Source organism: Orycteropus afer, unplaced genomic scaffold (assembly GCF_000298275.1).
Source record: "Orycteropus afer afer isolate SDZICR_OR568_19922 unplaced genomic scaffold, OryAfe1.0 scaffold00131, whole genome shotgun sequence".
Taxonomy (NCBI): Eukaryota; Metazoa; Chordata; class Mammalia; order Tubulidentata; family Orycteropodidae; genus Orycteropus; species Orycteropus afer.
Window position 1 is genome coordinate 2,719,786 of NW_006921718.1, and position 13,869 is coordinate 2,733,654.

The 13,869-nt window shown below is 38.4% G+C and overlaps 1 protein-coding gene across 1 annotated transcript in view; it reads left to right on the forward strand.

The window, feature by feature from the left end:
• Positions 1-13,869, forward strand: part of MAP4K3 (mitogen-activated protein kinase kinase kinase kinase 3) — a 353,947-nt gene that overhangs the window by 162,336 nt on the left and 177,742 nt on the right. The window contains exon 3 of the mRNA XM_007945046.2: positions 3,673-3,763. Coding sequence (XP_007943237.1) covers positions 3,673-3,763 — 91 coding nt within the window. The remainder of the gene's footprint in view (positions 1-3,672; positions 3,764-13,869) is intronic.

Consider the following 13,869-nt stretch of genomic DNA (forward strand, 5'->3'; position numbering starts at 1 on the left):
TTATCGAACCCAGGAGAGAGGTGGTGGGTGCTCTGGGAGGAACGGTTGGAGAAAGGGCTGGAGGGAGGCAACATGACTGGCCTGGCAGTAATAGGCCTTGGGTTACTGCTGGTAACCCTGTCTTCCCCTTGTGGGATTAGAGGAGGTCAGAACATGTGGCCTCCTCGCCGTTTTTGCACACGAACTGTTTTGTGCAAGAACTGTTTTACTTAATTCCATCATTCCTAAGTATTATATGTTTGGGTGAATTACTTGTGGGTTTTTTTTTTTTTTCCAAAACAGGTATTATAGTTAGGGAGTATTTAGGTTGATGCTATGTGAAAGGACACTAGTAGAACAGTAGCTAATATATCATAATCCACTTATGGATTCCCAAGAAACGTGAAGTTCATTTCACTTGAGGTAATTAAAAGAGTTCAGCTGAGCCTATAAGGCTTAGTAGGATTTTGCTAGTTGTATAGGAGGATGGACTGGATTTCATATAAAGATAGTAATGAAAGCAAAGGTGATGTTGAAAGACTAGACCTGTTTGGGAAATAATAAGTAGTTTCATTTAACTAGAATGGTAAGCTCTGTTTGGATGTAGAGGGCGGTAAGATAGGAAAAACAGATTGATAATAATTTCTAGAGGATGTTCAATACTAGCACAGGGGTTTAGTCTTCACTTGTGCACAGTGGGATTTTTTTTTTACAGGTTAGTAACATTGTAAGAGTAAAACTATCAGAAGATTCAGGGTGCACTGGACAGGCTGGAGAAGAGTGATTTTGATGGTAAGAAGGTCTATTGCCATTACAACGTCCATACTTGAGTTGTTAGCAGAGGGAAGGAATGGATGATTACTTGAGAATCTTAGGGTAGAAAAATAGGACTTGAAACATGATTGATACTGGTTACAAGGGTAAGGGAGAAATACCAAATTGTCAAAACTGAGTTCACAGAAAGGATAGTTTTTTCATATTGTTTTGATTTTGTTCTTGTTGTTAGGTACTGTTGAGTCGGCTCTGACTGAGAGTGACCCTGGGTATAACAGAACAAAATATCGCTGGTCCTTGTTTTGATTTTAGGGACAGATGTTTCTCTGAAGTTTACAGGTTTATGCCTGTATAGTTTCAAAAATAGGTGAGAAGCCACTGGAAAACTTTATTTTAAAATGAGATTTCTGACCAGAAAGAGAGATTGAAGCATCTTGAAATCAGGATTATTTCTAAATAATATGCTATGGCTCTGGTTGGTGGTCATATTAATTTCCATTTTTTAGAGTACATTTCTAATAAGTTTTGAAGAAAGTCTTTCAAATCAACTATTACACTCCTTTGGATTATTAAGGTATTAAACTCTGCTTTCTTTCTCCTTTTCCTGTACCTAAATCTGCCTTTTTCTATTACTTTTAAAAACTAAGTATGTAGAATTTTTCTTTGTATTTCTTTTCCCCAGGAGAATATTAAATTTTGTTTGGCCATTCTCATAATCACATGAATCGGAAAACCAAACCAGTGAATGGTGACCCTGCTTATTCCCAGTAGAACTGCCCTCCATACTTTTTACATGGCTGTGATCCTTCAGGAGCAGCTTGCTTGGCCTTTCTCCCAAGGCACCTTTCAGTTAGTAGCTGAGTGCTTAACTATTTGTACCCCCCAGGTACTCCTCATAATCACATGGAGGTGACTTAATAGTAAAAAATGGTGAATTTGGATCAACATTGGAAAATTGTAGCTGATGACTTAAAGCTACTTTATCTAATAGCTGGATAAAATGAACCCAAGGGAAATATTACTGAGTTAGAGTTACCAGAGAGGAATTATGTGGTATAGTAGATTCATTCATTCAGCAATGTTTTATTGATGGCATATGAGGAGGTACTGTGATGCAAAGATGATAAGCCATGCAAAACTAAAACCAAAACCAAACTCACTGCCTTGGAGTCAGTTCCGACTCATAGCGACCCCTCCTTGGGTTTCTGAGGCAGTGTATCTCTGCTGAAGTAGATTGCCCAGTCTTCCTCCCGAGGAGTGGCTGGTGGGTTTGAACCACCAGCTTTCTGGTTAGCAGTCAAATGCCTTAGGCACTACGCCACCAGAGCTCCTGATTAAGCCATAGTCCTATCGTAAAGGACTGTATACTCAAGAGGACATAAACATGCAGACAATGATGTCTGTGATATGTATAAAGACCACTGTAAATGTTATGATCCTTACAGTGTTACGATCCTCCATCTCAGAGTGACTTAAACAATAGAAGGTGGTGCAGCAGGTATATCTGAAAATTATAGAAGCAGCTCACATATATATGTCATCTGATGCCATCTTCCACCTTTTCTTCAGTGCTTTTCATAGATCAGCTTTGTTCTAAGACAGGCTCTCTTTGAGGTTGTGTGATCTACTGACAGTTTTCACTGTCCCAAACCATCAAATTAAAGTTCTGACGTCTATTGTGAATAGATCAACTTTGATCTTATGCTACCTTTTCACTGAATTGGGGAAAAGCATAATTGAGGCGTAGGTGAAGAAGCAAAAAATCTAAAACTTTCAAATTATTTGGTATACCAATGAAAATTATTTTTTACTCTCATTGTGGCTATATTATTTGTGATGTCAACTTCTTAGTATACTGAAAATAGAAATTCTAATAGTGAGAAATGAACTCATATGAGGATCCTGGTTCAGAGATGTCTCTGAATGTTTGGAATCATGAAAATTCCTTATTCTACTTTTAGTGATCTTTGATTTTTGTGCTCACTATATTGCAGAGATTAAGGACCTGACATATTGTCTCTTCTCCATTACTTTTTCCCTTGGTAACTGAGGAAGTAAGCTGGGTTTTGGCATTGGGTTCAAACAGTTCATGACTGGCTTACCTCAGCTCTCAGTTACATTTACAGTAGGAAGATACCAAGGCCAGAAGTGTCAGGAGTTGCTATAAAGACTTCATACTAGCAATTTTTACTTTCTGCTAATACACATTTAATCAGGCTATTCATGTAGTATATACTACTTTTAAAATTGAATTAGTAATACCACACTACTTTAAAGGTAAGCAAGCACTACCGTTTGTTCTCTTTCTCATAGTGTCTGGTTCACCACATTTGCATTCACTGCACTTTTTTTCTCTCTATGACAAGTTTTCATTCAGGAACCACAGCATGTGACACTGCTATAGGATTGCCAGATCTTATTTTGGCAAAGTTGGGCAGGGATAGAATAGAAGGAGAGAGATTATATATTAATTGTCTGACCAGACCCAAATACAGTACCATTCTGCATCCCACTGTAGTTGCAGCAAGGCACTCAAGTACACGATAAACCTGTACATGTGGGCTTTCTGGAAACCCAGTACCTCTAGAGTCTAGGCTTCTCAGTTCTACCAATAGCCTAGGAGGTACATTTGATACTTGAGGTGTATAAGCGTTTCTGCCCAAACTTAAAAAATAATTGCTTCTTTGTACTAAAATTATATTAAGGTTATTTGACAATAAAGGAGAAGTAATAGTACATTTCTAGTCTGTGACCAGAGTTAATGCTCTTAATCACTGTGCTATATGTTCTCTTAAGCTGGAATTGAAATTATCATTAAAAGTAGTATTGATAGCATCATTACTATGCCTTGAAGTAAGTGGACACTTTAAAACTTACCTACTAAAACACTCAATGTCTGTTTGTTTGTTTGTTTTCTAGGAGAAGACTTTGCAGTTGTGCAGCAAGAAATTATTATGATGAAAGACTGTAAACACCCAAATATTGTTGCTTATTTTGGAAGCTATCTCAGGTACATTGTTTCCCTGTAGAAAAGCAACACTGATTCTGTCACCCAATGCATTTGACAAATAAAATTATATTAATATCATATTTTATATTTTTTTATGTTTTAAAAATAAATTATTTTCATATAAATGGTTGAATCTGTAACCAATATTATAGTCTTGTGTCTTGACTGTTGTAGGAAATTCTGGATGTGGTTTCAGTGAGGAAGTTGTCAAGTAAAAACTAACTTTTATGGTTAACCCTCCTGCAGTAGGCTAGAGATCTAAATGTGCCATTCTGTTGCCTGTCTTCCAGATTTGAGTGGATTTAGAAAGCCAGGAGCTTCTCTTCCTGGTATGTGTTTATTAGAAACATTTTTTTCTTGTGCGCTCCTAGCCTCGGAGTATTGCATCATTCTTTATTTTGTCCAAAGGACTAGGAACTATAATTTATTTCAGTGACTTCTTATTTTTCTAGGGACTAAATGAACTTGAAAGGGCTATGAATTTGCTTCCTCTTGTTTTGTTTTGGCAGGACCAAATTGGGTTCCCTAGGCCATATTCCACTGGGCATGACCTCAGGGTCAAATCTTGTTTTTTTCCACTCACTTTTATATGTAAGTTGGAAGTGAAAATGTGACCTATTTTTTTTTTTAAGGTTCCTTTCAAAAGGATTGAACAATGTTTTCCTGGGCATTAAAAACTTCATTTTGTTCTAATTGCTGTAGCAACATAAGGATGTACGGTTTCATTGAAGGTTCCCATTCTCATGTGTCCCAGAACACTTTTCCTCTTCTTATCTGGGCATGTTGTTGTTGTGTGCTGTCGAGTCAGTTCTGAATCATAGCAACTGTATGTCTTAGCGACCCCATGTGACAGAGTAGAGCTGTTCCATAGGGTTTCCTAGACTGTAAATCTTTACTGGAGCAGATTGCCAGGTCTTTTCTCGCCAGGACCTACTGGTGGGTTTGAACAGCCAACCTTTCAGTTAACAGCCAAGTGCTTTAACCGTTGCACCACCAGGGCTCCTCATGTGAGAGTAGCAGGTGGAAAAGCTAGAAGAATTCTACCCTCTTATTTTTCCTGCTTGTAAAAAGCCATCCTAGACCAGCTGTCCTTGGTTCAAACCACCCTTGGACAACTTCAATTGCCGCACCTTCATTTGGGTCAAAGAGTATGATTAATGGACACTCTAAGGAAAACTAACCCTGTTCCTGTTGGCCAGGCACTATCCCAGGTCAGTGACCTTTATACGTTTTGAATGGGCTCTTTCAGAGCCAATTTAAGATGAATTTAATTATGAATGTTCAAGCAGCCATCTAACACATACAGTTTCTACATCACTTTTTGTTTTGTGCAGCAGAGTTAAAACTGTTGTTTCAAAATAGTTTGTTTTACTGTTAATTGGGCATAATAAAATAACCTACCTAAACTTAATTGAAGGAGCTCTGGTGGCAGAGTGGTAAGGGCATTCAACTGCTAAATGAAAGGTTACCAGTTTGAATCCATCAGCCACTCTATGGGAGAAAAATGAGGCAGTCTGCTTCTGTAAACATTTACAGGTTTGGAAACCCTGCGGGGCCATTCTACTCAGTCCTGTAGTGTTACTATGAGTTGGAATCAACTTGATGGAAGTGAGTTTAGTTTGGTTTTTTAAACTTAATTGAGGGGAACATTTTGTCCCCAGGATAAATAGGCCTTCAAAGAGAATTTTTGTTCTCTCCCAGGAACATTGGTCTAAGACTATTTTTCAAGCATAGTCTAAGTCTTCTAGAACTCTGAGACCATTAAAAACCTAACCTGTTATTACAGAATGACCCCCATGCAGTTAATATGGCAAAATGAGCATGATTTTTTTTTTTTTTTTGACAGAGACAATAAGTGTATTTAATAGTAAGAGCTTGAGTTGTGTAGTCAGATTGTCTGAATTGCCTCCATTATTTATTAACTATGTGGCTTATGACAAATTACTTAACTACTCAATGCCTCAGTTTTCCCAACTGTAAAATGGGGATAATAATAGTAACAGCTACATCATGGGATAATTATGAGGATTTAATGTTATTGTGTGTCTTTGATTGGATTTTCAACTCATAGTGACTCTATAATATAGAATTGCTTTTTAGAGTTTTTCTAGGCTATAATCTTTACAGATCTCCTACAGAGCTGCTGGGTAGGTTTGAACTGCCAACTTTCAGGTTAGCAGCTGAGTGCTTAACTGTCAAATCACTGTGACTCTTTTAGTTTAGTGCTAAACCCAAACCAAACCCGCTGCCATCAAGTTGATTCTGACTCATAATGACCCTTAAGGACAGAGTAGAACTGCTCCGTAGAGTTTCCAGGGGTGTCAATCTTTACAGACGCAGACTGATTCATCTTGCTCTTGCAGAGCAGGCTGGTAGGCTCCAACCGCAGACCTTTTGGTTAGCAGCCACTATGCCACCAGAGCACCTACTATACTGCTTGTTGTTGTTGTTGTTGTTATGTGCCGTGGAGTCGCCCCGACTCATAGCGACCCCTCCTTGGGTTTCCGAGGCAGTATCACTACGGAAGTAGGATTGCCCAACCTTCCTTCCACGGACCTAATAAATGCTTAATAAATGTTAACTACTTTTAATTCTATTATTGCTGCTGCTACTACTACTACTTTTTAACTGCATCTTAAGTACTGTTTTGATAGTGCCTCCTTTGAGCTTTTCAACAGCACCCTTAGCAGTATTACTCTGTGGTACATATTATTTCCATTTTATGTATAAGGTACTTGAAACTTTAACATTTAGTTTATAGTCCCACTCCAAGGTATTGAATAGAGTCCTAGTTCTTTCTATTAAATGGTGGTCATGGATCATATGACTTTGAGCTTAGACTTTCTACCGCCTTGCCAAAAGAAAGAACCAAATAAAAGTCCACACCCCCACACCATTCACCCTTACCCCAAAAGAAACCTAACTAAACTAAATTGGACATTTGGCTTTCTGGGTGACTTAGATAAGAGCCTTCCTACTCAGCAAAACATTTGCTCATATTACCCATTAAAATGCAGAACTCCTTTTGTGTTTGCATCCAGTTTTGTTGGTAAGGCTTTGCTACTGCTTAGGGCAAACAGTGTAAATCTTTACCAACACATTTATTAAATTTCACTTCCAGACATGCTACAAGGGAAAGCCACTTTGATGCTCGCTTAACAAAAATTGTACTTGTTATAGTTTTCAGGAAATGTGCATTTTGAATATTCTTTTTTTAATGTAAGCTTTCTATTGAGGTGTGGACAGGAAATTACGCAAAACTCAAGTGCATAGCTTGGTGAATCACTGAGTCAGTTCCTACATATGGTGACCACATGTCGATAGAGTAGAACTGTGCTTCATAGAGTTTTCAAGGCTGTGATCTTTCAGAAGCAGATCACCGGGCCTGTTTTTGGAGAGGTCTCTGAGTGTGTTTGAATTGCCAACTTTTTTGGTTAGTAGTCCAGCACTTATTTTAATCCAAATATAAAGATAATACAAAGAGCTAAATTGTCCAGAAATCAGTAAAACAGAGAGGATTGCTCCTTTCATTGGAAGTTTGTTCTGTTAGTGTTGTATAATCAAAGATTAGGAAATGCTGGTTTAAACAGATGATTTTAGTCTGTAACTGGAATAGCTGATGAAAGAAAATGACAGTATAATATCCTCCCTTTCTCTGTTTTCTTCATTAGAGATTCTTCCCTTATTCCCTAATTAAAGTCCAGATTTAGTCCACATTTGGAGTATAGACTTACAGAATACTAGAGCTAGAACGGACTAAGAGGTTGTGTCATCTAACCTACTCCATCTGTAGATGAAAAAAAAATGAGGTGCTGAATAAATTACTTGCTGTGGGTTATCCAGCCTATTCATTGTTGCACAGTATGGTGTTATGAATCACATGGTATGGCTTTTCTAGCTATAGTCTTTGTAACTCCCACCAGATTAGTGAGTGGGACCATGCAAAAATACCTGTCAGCTTGGCTGGGCAGCTGGTAATTATTTCCTTTAATAAGACTGGCAGTTAAATTCCTGATTGTTAAAGTCATTCATTTGGGATATTTCTGTTGGAGCAGCATGACGTAATCTTCTGGGAAAATTTGCTCTCTCCCAGGTATATGGAACTCTGATGTTGGGATTGGTTGGTTTTGCTACTCTGCCAGGCTTAAAATGAGCCCTCCTAGAGGCAGATGTTTCTCCGCTATTCATAAGGTTTTCCCTGGCCAATTCTTTGAGAAGTGGATGGCCTCCTCCTTCTTCTACCTGGCCAACTGGCTGGAAGAGATCCATATTTATACCCATTCCAAAGAAAGGTGATCCCACAGAATGTGGAAATTATCAAACAATATCATTAATATCGCACACAAGTAAGATCTTGCTGAAAGTAATTCAAAAACAGTTGCAGCAGTATATTGACAGAGAACTTCCAGCGGTGCAAGCTGGATTCGGAAGAGGACATGGAACAAGGGATATCATAGCTGCTGTCAGATGGATCTTGGCTCAAGGCAAAAAATAGCAGAAAGATGTTTACTTGTGCTTTATTGACTATGCAAAGGCATTTGATTGTGTGGATCATGACAAATTATGGATAACATTGAGAAGAATGAGAATTCCCGAACACTTGATTATACTCACGAGGAACCTATACCTTGACCAGGAGGCTGTCGTTCAAATGGAACAAGGGGACACTGCATGGTTTAAAATCAGGAAGGGAGTGTATCAGGGTTGTATCCTTTCCCCATACTTATTCAATCTATATGCTGAGCAAATAATCCAAGAAGCTGGACTATATGAAGAAAAACGTGGCATCAGGATTGGAGGAAGAATCATTAACAACCTGAGATACACTGATGATACAACTTTGCTTGCTGAAAGTGAGAATGACTTGAGGCACTTACTGATGAAGATTAAGGAACACAGTCTGCAGTATGGATTATATCTCAATATAAAGAAGACAAAAATCCTCACAACTGGACCAATAAGCAGCATCACAATAAATGGAGAAAAGATTGAGGTTGTCAGAGAATTCACATTGCTTGGTTCTACAATCAAGGCCAATGGAAGCAGCAGTCAGGACGTTAGACAATGTGTAGCACTGGGTAGGTCAGCTGCGAAGGAACTCTTTGAAGTGCTAAGGAGTAAGGATGTCTCCTTGAGGACTAAGGTGCACCTGACACAGGCCATGATATTTCCAATCGCCTCGTATGCATGTGAGAGCTAGACAATGAATAAGGAAGACTGAAGAAGAGTTGATGCTTTTGAATTGTGATGCTGGCGAAGAATGCTGAAGGTACCATGGGCTGCCAAAAGAACTAACAGATCTATCCTGGAAGAAGTGCAGCTGGGATGCTCCTTGGAAGCAAGGATGGCCAGACTTTGTCTCACCTACTTTGGTCAGGTTGTCAGAGGGGACCATTCCCTGGAGAAGGATGTCATGCTTGGTAAGGTGGAGGGTCGATGAAAAAGGGGAAGGCCTTCAACAAGATGGATTGACATGGTGGCTGCGACAGTGGGCTCAAGTATAGCAAGGATCATGGAGCTGGTGCGGGATTGGGCGGTGTTTCGTTCTGCTGTGCATGGGGTTGCTATGAGTCGGAAGCGACTCGACGGCACCTAACAACAGCAGAGGCAGATGGGGAATCTCACTGATAGCCAAGAGAGATGCCTGGCTGAGTGACGGCAGCAGTAGAACCAAGGGGCATGAGACAGAGCAGCAGGCTTACCTGGCCCACAGAGGTAGAGGCCAGGCCGAGAGGCCAAGGGCCAGAGAGGCATGTCTAAGGGCATAGCAGAGGGGAGACTGTCCTAACTGAAGAACTGTGTCCTGAGTGCGTTCCTGAATTTGAATTGTAGCCTGTTGCTTCCTTGATGAACCCCATAATCTGTGAGTTCTATGTGGCCACTGCAGTCAATTATCAAACCCAGCAGAGAGGTAGGTGGTGGGTGCCGTGGGATGGTTGGTGTCAAGGTTGGTAAAAGGGCTGGAGGGTGGCTGCATGTCTTGCCTCATGGGAACAGTCTCTGGGCTGCTGATGGTGAGTCTGTCTTCCTCTTGTGTAGTTAGAGGAGGTCAAAAGATGCTGCCTTCCTGCCCCTTTAGCACAAAGAAATTTAAACCTGTCTCTGCAGATGATTAGTCTACAGCTTTTTGGATACCATATTGCTTAACTCAGAAAAGACCAGATTAGTCTCAGAGGGAATGTGATGTCTTGGATTCATTCTCATTACTAATTGCTTTTACAGAAGGCCAAGAACCTGTTTGAGTTTGATACAAACTCCCTAAAATATACACTGTTCTTAGTAACTTGCTTCCTTCTGTGTTGTTGCCATTACAGATTATTATAACAAATTTAAGAAAAAATCGAGGAAGCTAAGCTACTGTGATTTTACCTTTGATAAATTTCCTCTTTAAGAAATCAGACTTATCCTATGAATTTACTTAATAAATGACCAGCATATACTTAAGTTACAGAAGCCTGTTTTTACAATAGAGTAGCTTGCCTGCTTCCTGAAGAAAGAAGAAATACCAAGGCTGAGCTTCTTTAAAATACTGTATTTAACTTTCTTCTTAACAGGTCCTTAGTACTCTGTTCTTCAGTATCATTAAATATATACATTTATTTAAAAACTCCCCCAGAAATGCACTACCATTGAGTTGATTCCAACTCACAGTGACCCCATTGGGTTTCCAATGCTGTGAATGTTTCTGGAAGTAGATTGCCTCATTTTCTTTTTGTGGAGCACCTGGTGGGTTTGAACCACTAACCTTCTGGTTAGCAGCCAGATGCTTTACCCACTACACTACCAGAGCTTATATATTTATTAAATGTCTAATTATACACATTTTACAACAAGAACTAGATAAACAAAACTTTTCTCTGGAAATTTGAAGTAAAAAGCTGATTTGGGTAGTTATCTTTATCTGTATATTTCTATCTGTATATGAGTATGTATGTTTATAAGACAATAGAATTAAAGCACCTATTCTTTGCTCACAATAGAGATTAACGATTGGTTCTTTTTTTTATATCTTTAGATTTTAATTGTTTTGTTGTTGTTTAGAATATACACAAAATATATGCTAAATATAGACCATTCAACAGTTTCTACATACACGATTTAATGACATTAATTGCATTCTTCAAGATGTGCAATCGTTCTCAGCCTTCCTTTCTGAGTTATTCCTCCGTCATTAACATAAACTCATTGCCTGCTTTTAAACTTTCTGTAACCCACCATATCTTTGTAAGAAAAAGGTAAGAAAACTGAGAGTTAAGTTTGAACTGTTAAAACTCAGGTTGAATAACAATGAATGGTCCATAAAAGATAAGCCAGTCAAAGATCAGATCCATGCAGTAAAAACACTTTTATTTTGATCAGATATTTTAAATATTTGATATTCAGAGTGCTAGTCTTAACTGAGCATAATTTACCTCATAATAATAATGCATTATCTACTATTTATAAAGTATTTTTACATTATTTTCTAGGATATTTAGAGTACTATATTGATTGCTGCCAGGTCCGTGGGTGGCACAAACTGTTCGCTCTGAGCTACTAACCAAAAGATTGGTGGTTTGGACCCACCCAGTGGCACCACAGAAGAAATACTTGGCAATCTTCTTCCATAAAGATTACAGTCAAGGAAACCCTGTGGACCTCAGTTCTACTCTGTAATACAAGGGGTCACCATGAGTCAGAATTGGCTCAATGACAACAGATTTGGTATTCGTTTCTGCAGATATTAAGATGGACAGAAACTAGTCCTTGCCCTTAAGAAGTTTGTAATCTAAAGGGCACAAGCAAATAATTACAATATAATGTTCTAGGTGTAATACAGAATTTAGATATGAGGCATAGAAATGATACAGATGGTAAAATATCTAATCAAGGTAGGGGAATCAAAGAAAGCTCCACAATAGAATGTTAAAGGATTACCAACAGCATACACATTGCTCTGCAGTTGATTCTGACTCAAAGCAACCTCAAGGACAGAGTAGAACTGCCTTTCCAAGGCTGTAAATCTTTGTGAAAGCAAAGTGCCACATCTTTCTCCTGTGTTGAAGGATTAGAGGAGTTTGTTGTAGGCGTGTGTGTGTGTGTGTGTGTAGACAGTGGGAATTTCTAGCAAACGGCGCACATGCCTGAAAAATCAGCAAGTATTCTAAAGACACCTGATAGTCTAATTATTAAAGTTTGAGGGTAAAATGATGTATCATATTTGTATGCAAATAATGAATACATTATACATTTTTTTGGCAAATCTCACAGTCCCCTCATACATTCCCTATACTCACTATGCATGTTATATGTGTGGGCATATTGTTTACGTGGGTACATTCTATGTGAAAAATATAGTAGTCAGAAATAAGGTTTTGGAGCTTTAGGCAGAAAGGAGCCTTTTATGGCTAGGGCTTATCGAGATGTTTTAATGCAGAGGTGCTGTATTCTATGGAGGATAGATTTGAGGTGTGAGGGATAGTGACTCAGTTCAGTTACCTTTATTATAATAATCTTGTAAGTTTTGTACAGGAAAGAGTTAGTGGTCTCTTGAGTTTAATAAAAACTGAGAAAACTATTTTCTTAGAGTCAAGAGACAGGAATGGGAAGGGAAACAGCAGGGTATTAACCGAATGTTCCGAAATGAGAGTGGAGATTGCATTTAAGTCACTTTACTTTATACCTAGCTCCTCTCTTTTTAAAAAGAACGATAGATTTGCAGTTTTGGAATATTTTAGATTTATACAGAAGTTGCAAAGATAGTATAGAGAGTTTTTGTATACTCTTCACTCAGCTTTCCCTAATGTTAACATCTTATATAACTGTTGTGTAAAATTTGTCAAAACTAAGAAATTAACATTGGTACAGTATTATTAACATACTTCACTGGGATTTCACCAGTTTTACCTCTAATATTCACTCTTATTTTTGGTTTTGATTTATAGTGATACAAAGCAAGTGCCTATAAGGTAAACGGAAGTCAAGCTCTGTGTTGCAGTGTACTGGTCTTTCATAACTCCCTATATTATAGTTTGTCTGTTCAAAAGATTTTACATCCCTAGATTTTAGTGGAGCTCTGGTAGCATAGTGCCTAAGGCACTTGACTGCTAACCAGAAGGCTGGAGGTTCAAACCCACCAGCCACCCCTCGGGAGGAAGATGGGGCAATCTACTTCCGTAGTGATACTGCCTCGGAAACCCAAGGAGGGGTCGCTATGAGTTGGGTCCAACTCGACGGCACATAACAACAACAACAACAGATTTTAGTGGAACAAGACTGTTTAGCGACTATTAAACCATTAAGAAAACTTTTAGAAAATGTTTGAAAAGAAAACAAACATACAAACGGAAAGTTTGGTCAAACTCACTGATGAGATTGATGTTAGGAAAGCATGTTCTTCACTAAATATTAGTTTTCAGGTGGAGAATTGTAAAGCAGTCATATAATTTGTTATGTTCCTTAACCATTCTTTAAAATATTAGTAATTACAAATAAAATATTGATGACTGTAAATTTAAACAATACTTAAAAAACTTAAAAAAATTCTGTATGCAAACATGTACACACATTTTTTTGTTCAGCAATTAATGCATTATATAACATCTTTGCGTAATAAAGATTTTAAGGTTAAAAATCTGGTGCTTTCTGAAGTCAGTTCCAAATCATAGCAACCCCAGGAAGTATGTTGTTTTTGCTAGTGCTGTTGAATTGGTTCAGACTCATAGTGACCCTGTGTGCAGTGGATCAAAACACTTCCTGGTCCTATGCCTGGTCAGTCAGTCTTTGCTGTGTTTGAGCCTATTGTTGCAGCCACTATATTAGTCCATGTCACTCAGGATCATCTTCTTTTTTGCTGACCTACTTTACCAAGCATGATGTCCTTTTCCAGGGACTGGCCCTTATTTGTAATATGTCTGAAGTACATGAGCTGCACTCTTGCCATACTTGCTTCTAAGGAACATTCCAGCTATACTTCTTGCAAGACACATTTGTTTGTTCTTCAAGCAATCCTTGGTATATTCTGTACTACTCGCCAACACAATAATTCAAAGGCATCAATTAATATGAGATCTAAAGAGCAGTATTTGCCAAGGGATAAAGCTAAGTGGGAAGAAAGGGATAGGAAA